Below are 14114 nucleotides of genomic sequence, written 5' to 3' on the forward strand. Positions count from 1 at the left end.
ATGGTTTCCTGTGTAAAGATAACCAGAGTCCATTAAAACATTCATTCCAGCCCAAAAAACTGATAATCGCTTGACAGTCATCATACAGGGTGAGTCATTTTATACGCTTTTACGGAAATTCATTTGTCTCATAGATTTAAAATTATAGAGGAACTTTCTGATGAATTACAGCTTTAACATGATGCAAAAATGGAAGTACAATGCCACAGTGTGACACATACAGTATGTACTGTAGGCCTGGGGTGTTTTAACATAAGCTGGCTAAAGACATGGGCTGTACAAGAAGAAGATGGGTTTATTTACGTTATTTAGGTTTAAATTAAATTATATCCTACATTATATGTTATATTTACATTTATTTATTTAGCAGACGCTTTCATCCAAAGCGACTTACAATTGGGATATATATATATATATACTACTTTAGGTTTATTAAATTATATCCTACAGTATATGCTATATTTACATTTACATTTATTCATTTAGCAGACGCTTTTATCAAAAGTTACTTACAATTGGGACATATATATATATGTATATACTACTTACAATTGAGATATATGTGACCCTGGACCACAAAACCAGTCATAATTTTTTTGAAAATTTTTGAAATTGAGATTTATACATCATCTGAAAGCTGAATAAATAAGCTTTCCATTGATGTATGGTTTGTTATAATAGGACAATTTTGCCCGAGATACAACTATTTGAAAATCTGGAATCTGAGGGTGCAAAAAAAATCAAAATATTGAGAAAATCGCCTTTAAAGTTATCCAAATGAATTTCTTAGCAATGCATATTACTAATCAAAAATTAAGTTTTTATATATTTACAGTAGGAAATTTACAAAATATCTTAATGGAACATGATCTTTACTTACTGTCCTAATGATTTTTGGCATAAAAGAAAAATCAATCATTTTGACCCATACAATGTATTGTTGGCTATTGCTACAAATATACCCCAGCTTAAAAAAAAAATGTAAGACTGGTTTTGTGGTCCAGGGTCACACCCACACACATACATATATATATATATATATATATATATATATACTATATACTACTACACTATCCAAAAAGACAAATAAGTGGTGTTGTTTTGTTAGATTAATGAAACTTTGTGTATTTCTAGGTATCCTGATAAATGAGGTCGTCTCTTTTGGTATGTTTTGTTGGATTATGTTTTTGGACTTCTGTAATTTCACTGAAGATCTGTGCCTTCAACATCCAGAGCTATGGAGAAGCAAAGGCCAGCAATAAGAGAGTTATGGAGATTTTGATAAAGGTATAGATTATTTGATAATATGACCAAAAATGAAATGTCCTCACTGATTAGCATACCTGTCCTAAGAATACAATGAACAAAATGGCTTATTTTAACAAAGATACAAAGAATATTTGAGAATCTGAATAAAAAATTAAATGCATTTCTCTATCTATAAATGTCTTATAAACATTTTTTTTTTACTTATAGATCATTTCTCGCTGTGACCTGAGTTTGATTCAGGAAGTTCGAGATTCTAGAGGTGAAGCTGTATCTGCACTGTTGATGAACCTGAACAGGTATATTCACAGCATTTTACGGACACACGTGAATCTGAATTAATGTATAATATAATAATGTTTTCATTTTCCTTCCCCCAGATTTGACACATCTCACATTTACACACATTTAGAGAGTAAAAGAATGGGGAAGAAAACATATAAAGAGCAGTATGTGTACATTTACAGGTAATGAAACTTTTATAATGCGTATGATCGTCTGTGAACATACCTGAATTTTGCAAACATTAGGAGTGATGATGATAAACTTCTGTGTTCACAGAAAAGACATGCTACAGGTGCAAGAGCAATACCAGCACCCAGAGTTCAACGAGAGCACAGTATTCGCCAGAGAGCCGTTCATCATATGGATCCGTTCTCCCACAACCTGTACGTCATAAACGTTCCACAGAGCATTTCTAGTACCACCAAATAAAATAGCACATTATAGCACAATAATTTTCTCAGATACATTCATATTGAATCTGACTGGTTGCATTATCTTACAGTGGTGAAGAACTTTGTCCTTATTGGTCAGCACACCTGTCCTAAGAGTGCAATGAAAGAAATGGAGGCACTGTATGAGGTCTTTCAAACAATCAGGAAGAAATGGAAAACTGAGGTACACAGAACTCATTAGATAGAATGATAGATTGTATATTCATTCCTGGATTGTACATAATTTCTTTTTTTTACCTTTCTTATCTAGAATGTGATGTTTCTGGGGGACTTAAATGCAGCTTGCAGCTATGTTACCAATAAAGGACTGAAAAACGTGCGTCTCAGGAGTGACCCAAAGTTCCACTGGCTGATTAGAGATGAACAAGACACTACAGTGCGTGAAAAAACACACTGCGCTTATGACAGGTCTGGTCTTACTTTCTTAGCAAACCAACACAGTAACCACAGGAGCAATAGAGTGCTACAAGGATGACTTAATTTTGAAGGCCAACCCAGAGGTCACCTTTAAACCAGTTCCCTACGATTTTTGTATTGACTTTTGTATTATTCCAGAAAACAAGCTCTATGACTTGAAGGGGGAAAAATGATTCTTTCACGTTTTAATCACAGAAAAATACAGTCACCAGATGTAAAAAGCTAAAGTTAAGCTATAAACAAACAACACCACCACCATCTACAAGTTTGCATGAGAATGGTTTGCAAGAGTGTGATTGTAAACACAAAGAGGCTTTAAAAGTGGACTAGTGAAGTTGCTTGTTTCCAGGTTTTAGGACTCATTCCTGCAGCACTCTATAGCATTCTCAGTCTAAACTACAATTTTACAATGGCATACCAGTCTATGTTAGATAGTCTAATAGTAAAATTTTTGTGAAAACCCGCTTTAGGATTATTATTCATGGCAAAGAACTAATTTCTGGAATAGTTCCGGAATCTGCTCAACCATTCAACTTCAAAGAAGAATTCAATCTATCTGAGGAAGAGGTAAACAGTATTGCAAAATAGAGTTCATTCATAAAACTGTGTAAAATGTATTAAAGGGGTCATATGATGTTTGCTAAAAAGAACGTTATTTGGTGTATTTGGTGTAATGAAATGTGTTTATGCGGTTTAAGGTTAAAAAAACACATTATTTTCCACATACTGTACATTATTGTTTCTCCTCTATGCCCCGCCTTTCTGAAACGCGTCGATTTTTACAAACATCGGTCTGAAAAGCAAGGTCTGCTCTGATTGGCCAACAATCCAGTGCGTTGTGATTGGCCGAATAATTTTTTTGCACCTAGGCTTTGGAAGTCAGTGACCACTATCCTGTAGAGGTGGATTTGAAAGCAAACCATCGCTACCTCCTGCGCCATGAACTGTGAAATGAAAAATATCTGCGAATATGACCTACAAAGTATAAATTCTAATAGTATATAATTATTTGCCTGATACTGTGATAATTTACTGGTTCAATGTCCAATACTACATGTGCAGCGTGTACAATTATTACACACATTTACTGTGTAAATGTTGTCATGCAAGAAAACACCAGTGGCTGAAAACATAGATGATGTTTAGAGGCTCTGAAATGATAGAAAATGTGAACAGATAATGGAAAATAAAAGCTTTTATCTTATATTTTATTATGCCGTTTCAAGAAAAAAAAGTTGTTTACTACACTATTTAAGCCATTTCTTATATCATTCATTAATATTATATACACAAATTAATTTTTAAATAAATTTTGGATTTATGGTGGCTTGGTGCTCTGCTATAGCGTCCTGTATTGAAGTCGCTAATAGTCGAGATTATATAATAAACACAATGTCCTCATATTGCCAGTCTTGCCATTTTATACCTGAAATTCTATACAAATATTATACAATTGGACTAAAAGCCACAAAACTGTCATATATTCACATGAAAGGGTCATGATTTGTCATGTTGCATGTTTTGATCAAGAGGAGTAGAAGCTATGCTCTTGTGTTCTTTCATTCTGTAATGTCACTAAATAATTCACACTTTAAAATCGACTAAAACACGCAGCACTCACTAAAAAAGAAACCTCTCAGAATGGATACCGAGCATCTTGTTCATTTTAAAAACGGTGTACATTATCTGATGGAAAGCCACAGCAGCGTTTTGAATAAAATTACTGTGTAACTCATGCGGCGGATGCATCACTTTAGAGATGTGTGGTGTGGTTGTGCTTCTCAAACCACAACCTACAAAATGTCATACAAGGCTGTGTTCCTGCTGCACTAACACACTCATACACACACACACACACATAAAAGTAAGACGAAAATAATAGTAATCAAGCAAATAAAACTTGACATATTTGATAAGTTAACTTTTGATATTTGAACAATGTTGATTTAAATTGCATGTTCATGTGACTGTTTTTTGTTTAGTAACTTAAATTCTGTGTTGATGTTCTTGTTGTCATGATGACCCTGTTTGAACAGGAAGCAGCTATGACACAAAGCGGTACGCAACACACACTCTTTACCATTTTGTCAAGTGGTAAAACATTCAGAGTGTCTGTCATGTTTGAATCTGATTTTGTCTGTATGGGAGGAAATTAAACACTTTACACCTCCTGCTGTGTCAAAAACAAGATGGATCAAAACATTGCTGATATTCTGAACGATGCATTCAAAGGTAAGTTTTCTGTATAACACTTTGTGTTTAATGTACATTTGCGCATATCATATCATATGATCCCATATTTTGAATTGTGCATTGATGAGAGTGTTTAAAGTTGAAGAAAATGTCTGTAAACAACAGAAAATGTACTGGTATTTTCTGCCAGGACGTGATCTGTTTTTCTACTGCTTTTTTTCTTACAGTGTAATTAGTACTGATGTCTGTACTCATTTTTTTTTAAAGAAACAGAGGCAAACTTTGAGCATCTAAACTTTGATGATGATGCAGCAACCGCACACAGCATTAATGTGCTTCAACATGAGCCAGATGTGGAGGAGGACGACAGTCACAGAGAATCCAGTGGATCTGATTGTGACATAGATTTAGAGTGGACGAATAGGGAAGAGGAAACTAAGCACTGTTTTGAGAACAATAGGAACTTCTCTTTAGATGAACAAAGCATGAAGGCAGGATCTACGCTTTGTGGTTCACGGGATGACAACGATGCAGTCGAAAATAAAACACAAACCCAAAACCAGCAATTAAGCTTCCATGAAGAGGATTGCAGAGAGAATGAATTTGAGATACATGAAGGTGTCCATCAAATGAGCAAGGAACAATCTGAAGATGTCAATGTGCTGGAAACGGTTCTCCCAAAAGAAACTCACTATGGTCTGGATACAATGAGAGCACGGACTCAGGAGGAGATCACATCTCATCTACTGTCCTACCAGATGGTGGACAAATCTGAAAATGAGAGCTCAACATTAAAAGAGGAAAGAATGGAGCCTGACAGCACTGAGGAGCATGTCCTTCAGCATGCACCAGATGATAAGCAGCTCAATAATTTTAGTGCCATTCAGTCAACATTGCAAGACTGGCCAGTAGCCTTAGCGGAGGTTCAGTCTATGAATGAGATGAAAGAATTTACAGAAGAAGATCATGAGGACCATGAGAGAGACGAGGAAGCTTTAGCAGAGTATTCCTCTGATCTGTCTCAAAGTGACAGTGGGGACAGCAGTGAAGGTCCCGAGGGTGGACAACCCAATCACATGGACACCAAGCAAGCTGAGGTGCAGGCTGTAGGCCCAGAAGAACCTCTCCTGCCTTACAGTGTTGTAACTTCAAGGGAAGATGATGTCCAAAAGAAAGATGAATGCATGGATCCTGCAGACATGCTCACTTATGTCAAGAATGAGGATCTGTATGTGGAGACAACAACTGGGAAATCCGATGATGACATATTGTTCCAAACAGATGCTGAATATCATCGTGAGATTTCAAACATTGGGGAAAGTTCTGATTATGGAATCAAATCAAATTCCAATGAATCCTACATGAATGAGCAGCCTGACTATGACAGTCATTTCAGCAGTGATGGTGACGATTACTGCAAAAACCAAGAAGATACACCTGATTTCATTTCACGTACTGTCTCAGAGGACAAAAACACAGCTCTCCAGAAACAAGAGCACACCTTCACAAAGGACTTTGCGACAGACTGGCACAGTATTGAGCACAAACTAGTGGATGGGGTGGTCAAAGATAGCTTGAAACCAGAGATGTGTAATGTAGAAGGTTTATCAAGCATTCCAGCATCTCATGGAACTGTAATGGATGCTTCTTCTGAGACTGATTCATCTGAAAGTGTTGGTGAGTCACATCCATCAGTGAAAACAGACCAGAACAACAAAGAATATAACAGTGAACATTCAAAAGTTTCAGACACTGGAGAAAATGTCCACACTTTGTTACCTGGGACGTTTTGGTCACAGGACATTCTGAAGCTTGATGAATATGACTGGGACATTAATGGAGAAGAGTTGATCTGTGATGAAGAGGACAATTACCTGGAAGAGCTGGAGAACGATGGGGAGGAGACCGAGAGGGACTGGGAGAAAGAAAAGGCAAGAATTGAAGCATTTAACAGATACTACGAGTCTGTCGAAGGCAAGGAAAACAAGGGTAAATGCTCATTTGTGTACCATCTTAACGTCTTAATTTATCACATTTTTATTAGGACAATTTTTTAATTTTGGTAAATTCTTACCCAACAACAACAACAACAACAGGGAGAAGCCACAAAGTGACATTTTGTTTGGAGCCAGAATCCTCTCAGTATGAGGAGGATAGATACAGGTAAGACCAATTTCAACATTTGACACTTCAAAAGGAAAGTGTTTTGTGTTATACTTTAGTGAACCATACAAGCTCATAAATTTGATTTGCATGTGATATTTCCACACGGCAGTGAAGAGGAACCAAGCACAATAGGTTGCATCAGTGAGTTGCATCCTCCAGAGTCCAGTTCAATCAAACAAGACCCAAGCAACAAGGCAGACAGCCATGAACCCTCACACATCAGAGAAAATATCTGCACCCTTCTGATGGATGAGGACAACATGAGACTTGATGATTATGACTGTGATATTAATGAAGTTCAAATGAACTCAAGTATAATGATAGGTGATGACGATCGCGATTTCCTGGAGAAGCTGAAAATTGAAATAGAGAGGGATATGAAGCAGGAACAAGCGAGAATTGACGCATCGAACAGATATTATGAAGAGGACCAAAATGAGGGTTTGTGCTGAAATTTTCTATAGAATCACACTGCCGTTCTAAACTTTGGGGTCAGTAAGATTTTTTAAAAGGAATTAATACTGAATATTTTATTCAGCAAGGATGCATTAAATTGATCAAAAGAGACAGTATACATTTATAGTACTACAAAAGATTTTGAATTCAAATAAATGCTATTCTTTCAGAATCCAGAAAAAATGTATTATGATGAAGTTAAGCAGTTTAACTATTTTCAACATTGATGACAATAAGAAATGAGTCCCAAATTAGCATATTGAAGACTAAAAATTCAGCTTTGCCATCAAAGGAATAAATTACATTATAAAACAGGAAACGGTTATTTTAAACTAATATTCACAGCAATATGGTTTTTATGATCAAATAAATACAAATATATTTTCTTTCAAAAATGTAATTATACACACACACACACTCACTTTCAAGTCCCCTATAAAAAATGGAAAATCCCAATGTATTGCTGGGAAAATATTTTTTGTAGATCAAATGTAAGGGCATGGTGTTAGTATCAAGATCATGGGTTCAGATATAAATGCCTGCTAAATGAATAAATATGTACATCTCTCTTAACAGTCACAGACAGGACCCACAAAGTTATGTTAAGATTTCGCCAACAATCTTCGCAAATTGAGGAAGATAATGATAGGTAAGATGGATTTCATTCAGCTTCAAATATCATTCATATTTCAGATTCGTAAGTTTGCATTTTATATTGTCCTGTAGCAGTGAACAGGAATCAAACACAGAAGATGACACTGCCAGCATCCTGAGGACTGAGGTGAGAACATCAGATCATCAAGCAAACAATAAAATGATCAAATAATAGTAATCAGTCATTGTCTTACTGCTATCCACATGATTCAGGACCAAAGTTATTCTGATGAACCAAATGAGAGACGCTTGTACACAGGAAGGTACAAAGTCTTACCAAAGGGGTTACAAAAGGCAGACAAGCAGCTGAAGGAACAACCCAAGAGAAATAAGGTAAATATTAATTGGCTTGAAATTAAAGGAGTAAATAACAACATGCTCATGGTACGCTTAAGTTATGTATAAATTGTGTAAACATTTGTCATAGAAATGTCAGTTCTGATGCTGCCATTATTAATGTACAATTCAAGTTCCTGTATCAGCCTCAAGCACAACAGCATTAAAGTCATTAATAAATAAGGCTAATAATCTAGCCTAACAGTTCAGATTGTGACCGAACTCTGTTTTGATGTCTCTATAGTGTCTTGTCCTGCTGCGTTCAGTGTTAGCAGTGAGTCTAGCGACGGCGGTGGGTGTTCTGTCTTACTGGTGGGCCACAGACAGCCTGGACTGGATCTACTGAATTCACAAGAATCTTGGATATTCAACATGATTAAATACACACACACACACACACACAAAGAAATCAAGGCCTCTGCAAGTGTGATAGAGAAACCATTGCACAAGGCCATGCAAAATCTCATGAAACGAACAAACCAGCAGACTGAGACAAAACCAACTTTATTTCCTTACAGTATGCAACCTAATATTGTAATGTTTGAACAGCGCATTGAAATACAGCTTTGAAAAATGTTTATATCTTTTAACATTGTTTTCTTATGTTAACCACATCTAGAGAGATTAATCTTCCTCCTTTTTACTAGGAAAAGTGATACATTTGCAGATGTATGTGGTCTCTGGGCCCTACAGGAAACCTGTACAAACAAGTGCTTTCAATGTAAAACTGACCTGGAAAAACAAAACAAATAAATACAACTGATACATTTTCAATTTCTTCATCCCTGACTAGATCTGACTGCAGTTGAAGGGACTTTCTTTTATTGTTATCTCATTTGTCATCCTATTAGGTTGTCAACAAGCTATATTCCATAAACATGCCATGCAGTTAATGTATTTTTAGGTCTGATTTTTATTCAGTGCCTTCTTCACTACAGCATAAAACATGATATCATAGTGCAGGTTACCAACTCTAGAAAATGAAAACTGATTGCATACAATAGCATGGATATTTCTCCTCTGATCATCACCCGGGTTCCTGCAGATATTAATAGTTCCTCCAAAAGTATGTGTCTATCTCCGTAAGTGTTTTGACTTTAATTGTAGCTATAAAAAATTAATTCATCTTTCCATCCTACAGATAAGAAATGTAAGAGGGAAAAAGTACCTGTAAGGCATGCTCAGCTTTCTGCCGTCTTTTTCTTTGGCTGCAATTATTTTCTCCAAAGGAACCATTCAATTTAAAATGTTCATTAAATGCTTACTATGAACACATGCCCTGACTAACTACTCGTTTTCATAACAGTCTCATAACGCATTTCAGGAAAAGACAATGTAAATAAATAAATATCTTATGAATTAAAATGACAGTTTTAAGGTAAAGTGCATTTGATACTGCATTAGCTGTGGTGACTATGCAAAGTAATAAAGAAGAGGTGCCTTTTTTGATTTGAAGATCCATGCCAGTAATTGAATACACACAATCTTTTCCGCTTGTGAACGCACACATCCTTAGCCTCCGTGTTTTTAAAAAAAAATTTTATGTTTATGATTCATTCTCGCTGCTGTGGCATCAATGCAGTCGGTAATCACTCCCACATTTTTGTTTTTCGACATTGAAAACGATTCACTCTATCAAGTCCAAATGGCCACATACACATCCATCAGCTACATCCAGGATACTGGTCCGTTAAACAAACTCCAAACTATTTCAGACCAGGCCACATCCTGTCACCGAAAGGCCCCTCTCCGGTAAATGAAAGAGGGGACGGCGCTCCCGGCGTATAGAGGTCAGAGTCCGTATCCGACTCCCCCTCGGCCAGATAAGGTCTGAGACGGGTGCACAGTGTCCCGCCGCCTCCACCAGAAAGCCCCAGACTCACCGGAGGTACATAATCCTCTTCCCTGGCCTGAGAAATGCTAAAGCCGCTAAAAGAGCGCTCCAGTTCCTCATGGTCCACTGAGGGAATGGAGAAGGACGTGTCGCTCTCGACGGCCACCTGCTGCTGGACGGGTCTTCTGGACCTACGTGAGCGGCTGCTGTCCCCGATCTCATGGAACGGCGGAGGCGGGAGGCGGTACAGCGAGGGGATGTCAGTGCCTATTGGCGAAACTCCTCGGCTGTTGTTCCAGAGAGGCACACTGAGGGGATGGTCATCCTGCTGATGCCATGAGGTAGAGGGCCGACATTGGCTATTGGTGGGAGTCCCGTTGGGACCAGGATGGACAGGGGACACACTCTTTTTATTCTCGTCCTGTGCTTTCTCGCTCTTATCGTCAGGGCTGTGGTAGGGAGGAGCAGGGTAAGGGATTTTAAAGCCTAGGAGGGCTTCGGTCTCAGATCGTGGGATGCCCATATGCGTGGTGTACATGCTGACCAAAAAGTTGAGTTTGAGGTCCATTGCCCCCACCTGCACAAGGAGAGACAGCGAGGCCCTTTAGCACTGACATATATATTCTTAAAAATAAAAGTTCTAAAAGGGGGTTTACACATAGAAGAACCATTATTGGTTCCTTAAAGGGGTCATCGGATGCGAAATGCACTTTTACATGTTGTTTAAACATAAATGTGTGTTGGCAGTGTGTACACAACCACCCTATAATGATAAAAATCCACCCAGTGTTTTTTTTTTTTAAATATAGATAAATCCAAACCCCTTTCTCAAATCAAGCCAATCTCAGATTCCTGCCTATGTGACGTCACACAGACCCAGGCCCCTCCCACGATTGTTGATTGACAGTGGCGTCAGTCTTTGGTTTTATCACAGCTCCGCCCTGAGTGAGCTGTCAACAGTCCGCTATTGTTTCGATGCCGGAGTGGTTGTAGACAAGAATGTCTCGCAAGCGATTGAGGTGTTTTGTTGTTGGATGTAATAATGAACATAGCAGTCGTCATTTACTCCCGACATCTGAGCCGCTGAAGACGCAGAGGATTATGTTTGCTTTTGAAGGGAATGCGCCCCCGATCTACCTAAATGCGTCTATGTTCGTGTAATTCATTTAAGCTTCACCTCCAGAAGAAGTGAGTATAAGGTTTTTATATGAATCTTTGCAAATTGCCTTTCCTAATAATGTGCTAGTTAGCAAGTTTCACGACAAATGCGGCTAAAGTTTATCGTCTCTCAGAGAGCGGCTCGGAAGAGAGGGGCGGGGGGAGCAGCGCTCATTAGCATTTAAAGCGGCATGCAACTAAACGGCTTGCTCTGAAAAGAGCTGTTTTTGACAGGGTAAAAAGGATGTTGCTTTACACTACAATTAAGAAATTTTAACCAAAGTATGTTACAGACTTTTTATTAAGACCCTAAAGAATCATATCAACTTGTGGAAAATTGGAATCCGATGACCCCTTTAAAGAACCTTTCAGTAAACAGCTCTTAAAAGAAACATTTTCTTTCTAATGGTGTGTGTACACCAAACACGAAGCGAAAATTCTCATTGCATTATCGCTCTAGATTACTTGCGGGATGTTTTTTGTGTCACCCGTGTGAATAAAAACATGCCGTAATGCTCTCCTCCATTTTCTGATACAACCGGACATGTCAAAAAGCTCTTTGCTGATTGGTTTGCGCGAAAACACGTCATGCGAATTTTCCACTTAAGTTGAAATTTTTCAACTTGCGTGTACAGATTTTTGTTTTCACTATAAAGAATGTTCTGTGGAATGGAAAGGTTCCATGGATGTTAAAGGTTCTTTATGGAACCATAGATTCTAATAAAGAACCTTTATTTTAAGAGTGTACGGTGCTACACCAAATGAACTTGATGTAACATGCTTCACCTGCTTTTCCATCTTGTTCAGACGTCCCATCATGCTTGGGTCCTCAGCCATCTCCGTGTCGCTTTTGGGCTTGTCCTTTTCTCCTGCCACGGCTCCCTTTCCCACAATCTTTAACCACATCTAGAGAGATTAATCTTCCTCCTTTTTACTAGGAAAAGTGATACATTTGCAGATGTATGTGGTCTCTGGGCCCTACAGGAAACCTGTACAAACAAGTGCTTTCAATGTAAAACTGACCTGGAAAAACAAAACAAATAAATACAACTGATACATTTTCAATTTCTTCATCCCTGACTAGATCTGACTGCAGTTGAAGGGACTTTCTTTTATTGTTATCTCATTTGTCATCCTATTAGGTTGTCAACAAGCTATATTCCATAAACATGCCATGCAGTTAATGTATTTTTAGGTCTGATTTTTATTCAGTGCCTTCTTCACTACAGCATAAAACATGATATCATAGTGCAGGTTACCAACTCTAGAAAATGAAAACTGATTGCATACAATAGCATGGATATTTCTCCTCTGATCATCACCCGGGTTCCTGCAGATATTAATAGTTCCTCCAAAAGTATGTGTCTATCTCCGTAAGTGTTTTGACTTTAATTGTAGCTATAAAAAATTAATTCATCTTTCCATCCTACAGATAAGAAATGTAAGAGGGAAAAAGTACCTGTAAGGCATGCTCAGCTTTCTGCCGTCTTTTTCTTTGGCTGCAATTATTTTCTCCAAAGGAACCATTCAATTTAAAATGTTCATTAAATGCTTACTATGAACACATGCCCTGACTAACTACTCGTTTTCATAACAGTCTCATAACGCATTTCAGGAAAAGACAATGTAAATAAATAAATATCTTATGAATTAAAATGACAGTTTTAAGGTAAAGTGCATTTGATACTGCATTAGCTGTGGTGACTATGCAAAGTAATAAAGAAGAGGTGCCTTTTTTGATTTGAAGATCCATGCCAGTAATTGAATACACACAATCTTTTCCGCTTGTGAACGCACACATCCTTAGCCTCCGTGTTTTTAAAAAAAAATTTTATGTTTATGATTCATTCTCGCTGCTGTGGCATCAATGCAGTCGGTAATCACTCCCACATTTTTGTTTTTCGACATTGAAAACGATTCACTCTATCAAGTCCAAATGGCCACATACACATCCATCAGCTACATCCAGGATACTGGTCCGTTAAACAAACTCCAAACTATTTCAGACCAGGCCACATCCTGTCACCGAAAGGCCCCTCTCCGGTAAATGAAAGAGGGGACGGCGCTCCCGGCGTATAGAGGTCAGAGTCCGTATCCGACTCCCCCTCGGCCAGATAAGGTCTGAGACGGGTGCACAGTGTCCCGCCGCCTCCACCAGAAAGCCCCAGACTCACCGGAGGTACATAATCCTCTTCCCTGGCCTGAGAAATGCTAAAGCCGCTAAAAGAGCGCTCCAGTTCCTCATGGTCCACTGAGGGAATGGAGAAGGACGTGTCGCTCTCGACGGCCACCTGCTGCTGGACGGGTCTTCTGGACCTACGTGAGCGGCTGCTGTCCCCGATCTCATGGAACGGCGGAGGCGGGAGGCGGTACAGCGAGGGGATGTCAGTGCCTATTGGCGAAACTCCTCGGCTGTTGTTCCAGAGAGGCACACTGAGGGGATGGTCATCCAGCTGATGCCATGAGGTAGAGGGCCGACATTGGCTATTGGTGGGAGTCCCGTTGGGACCAGGATGGACAGGGGACACACTCTTTTTATTCTCGTCCTGTGCTTTCTCGCTCTTATCGTCAGGGCTGTGGTAGGGAGGAGCAGGGTAAGGGATTTTAAAGCCTAGGAGGGCTTCGGTCTCAGATCGTGGGATGCCCATATGCGTGGTGTACATGCTGACCAAAAAGTTGAGTTTGAGGTCCATTGCCCCCACCTGCACAAGGAGAGACAGCGAGGCCCTTTAGCACTGACATATATATTCTTAAAAATAAAAGTTCTAAAAGGGGGTTTACACATAGAAGAACCATTATTGGTTCCTTAAAGGGGTCATCGGATGCGAAATGCACTTTTACATGTTGTTTAAACATAAATGTGTGTTGGCAGTGTGTACACAACCACCCTATAATGA

At 38.6% G+C, this 14114-nt stretch overlaps 4 protein-coding genes across 4 annotated transcripts; 2 read left to right on the forward strand and 2 right to left on the reverse strand.

Moving 5' to 3' along the window:
* The first annotated feature begins 34 nt into the window (after positions 1–34).
* On the forward strand, positions 35–3512 carry LOC107550473 (deoxyribonuclease gamma-like). The gene is made up of 9 exons (XM_016231755.1): positions 35–89; positions 1135–1287; positions 1477–1565; positions 1647–1733; positions 1828–1934; positions 2054–2166; positions 2254–2411; positions 2891–2987; positions 3290–3512. The coding sequence occupies exons 2-9, from the start codon at positions 1147–1149 to the stop codon at positions 3368–3370; spliced, it is 873 nt and encodes a 290-aa protein (XP_016087241.1). The 5' UTR covers positions 35–89; positions 1135–1146; the 3' UTR covers positions 3371–3512.
* Positions 3513–4507: 995 nt separating this feature from the next.
* LOC107550500 (uncharacterized) lies at positions 4508–8662 on the forward strand. Its single transcript, XM_016231797.1, has 8 exons — positions 4508–4652; positions 4881–6602; positions 6710–6776; positions 6889–7220; positions 7812–7884; positions 7962–8016; positions 8097–8222; positions 8470–8662. The coding sequence occupies exons 1-8, from the start codon at positions 4610–4612 to the stop codon at positions 8569–8571; spliced, it is 2520 nt and encodes an 839-aa protein (XP_016087283.1). The 5' UTR covers positions 4508–4609; the 3' UTR covers positions 8572–8662.
* A 139-nt stretch (positions 8663–8801) lies between these two features.
* On the reverse strand, positions 8802–12123 carry LOC107550455 (potassium voltage-gated channel subfamily KQT member 2-like). The gene is made up of 2 exons (XM_016231739.1): positions 12004–12123; positions 8802–10636 (listed from the first exon to the last, which is right to left on the reverse strand). The coding sequence occupies exons 1-2, from the start codon at positions 12121–12123 to the stop codon at positions 9932–9934; spliced, it is 825 nt and encodes a 274-aa protein (XP_016087225.1). The 3' UTR covers positions 8802–9931.
* Positions 12124–12126: 3 nt separating this feature from the next.
* On the reverse strand, positions 12127–14013 carry LOC107550456 (potassium voltage-gated channel subfamily KQT member 2-like). The gene is made up of 2 exons (XM_016231740.1): positions 13999–14013; positions 12127–13919 (listed from the first exon to the last, which is right to left on the reverse strand). Exons 1-2 carry the CDS (start codon positions 14011–14013, stop codon positions 13215–13217), a joined length of 720 nt encoding a protein of 239 aa, XP_016087226.1. The 3' UTR covers positions 12127–13214.
* Between the last annotated feature and the right edge of the window lie 101 nt (positions 14014–14114).

This window comes from Sinocyclocheilus grahami, unplaced genomic scaffold, assembly GCF_001515645.1.
Source record: "Sinocyclocheilus grahami isolate Dianchi unplaced genomic scaffold, SAMN03320097.WGS_v1.1 scaffold399.1, whole genome shotgun sequence".
Classification (NCBI taxonomy): domain Eukaryota; kingdom Metazoa; phylum Chordata; class Actinopteri; order Cypriniformes; family Cyprinidae; genus Sinocyclocheilus; species Sinocyclocheilus grahami.

What these genes read in the sequence shown, in the direction of transcription:
- LOC107550473 (XM_016231755.1), top strand. Translation starts at nt 1,147, where the DNA reads ATGAGGTCGTCTCTTTTGGTATGTTTTGTTGGATTATGTTTTTGGACT. An exon ending in GGAAGAAATGGAAAACTGAG is followed by an intron (nt 2,167 to 2,253) that starts GTACACAGAACT and finishes TTTCTTATCTAG; the next exon opens with AATGTGATGTTTCTGGGGGA. An exon ending in ACACACTGCGCTTATGACAG is followed by an intron (nt 2,412 to 2,890) that starts GTCTGGTCTTAC and finishes AACCCGCTTTAG; the next exon opens with GATTATTATTCATGGCAAAG.
- LOC107550500 (XM_016231797.1), top strand. Translation starts at nt 4,610, where the DNA reads ATGGATCAAAACATTGCTGATATTCTGAACGATGCATTCAAAG. An exon ending in CCAGCATCCTGAGGACTGAG is followed by an intron (nt 8,017 to 8,096) that starts GTGAGAACATCA and finishes GCTATCCACATG; the next exon opens with ATTCAGGACCAAAGTTATTC. An exon ending in AACAACCCAAGAGAAATAAG is followed by an intron (nt 8,223 to 8,469) that starts GTAAATATTAAT and finishes ATGTCTCTATAG; the next exon opens with TGTCTTGTCCTGCTGCGTTC.
- LOC107550455 (XM_016231739.1), bottom strand. Translation starts at nt 12,123, where the DNA reads ATGTGGTTAAAGATTGTGGGAAAGGGAGCCGTGGCAGGAGAAAAGGAC. An exon ending in TGAACAAGATGGAAAAGCAG is followed by an intron (nt 10,637 to 12,003) that starts GTGAAGCATGTT and finishes CTCCTTGTGCAG; the next exon opens with GTGGGGGCAATGGACCTCAA.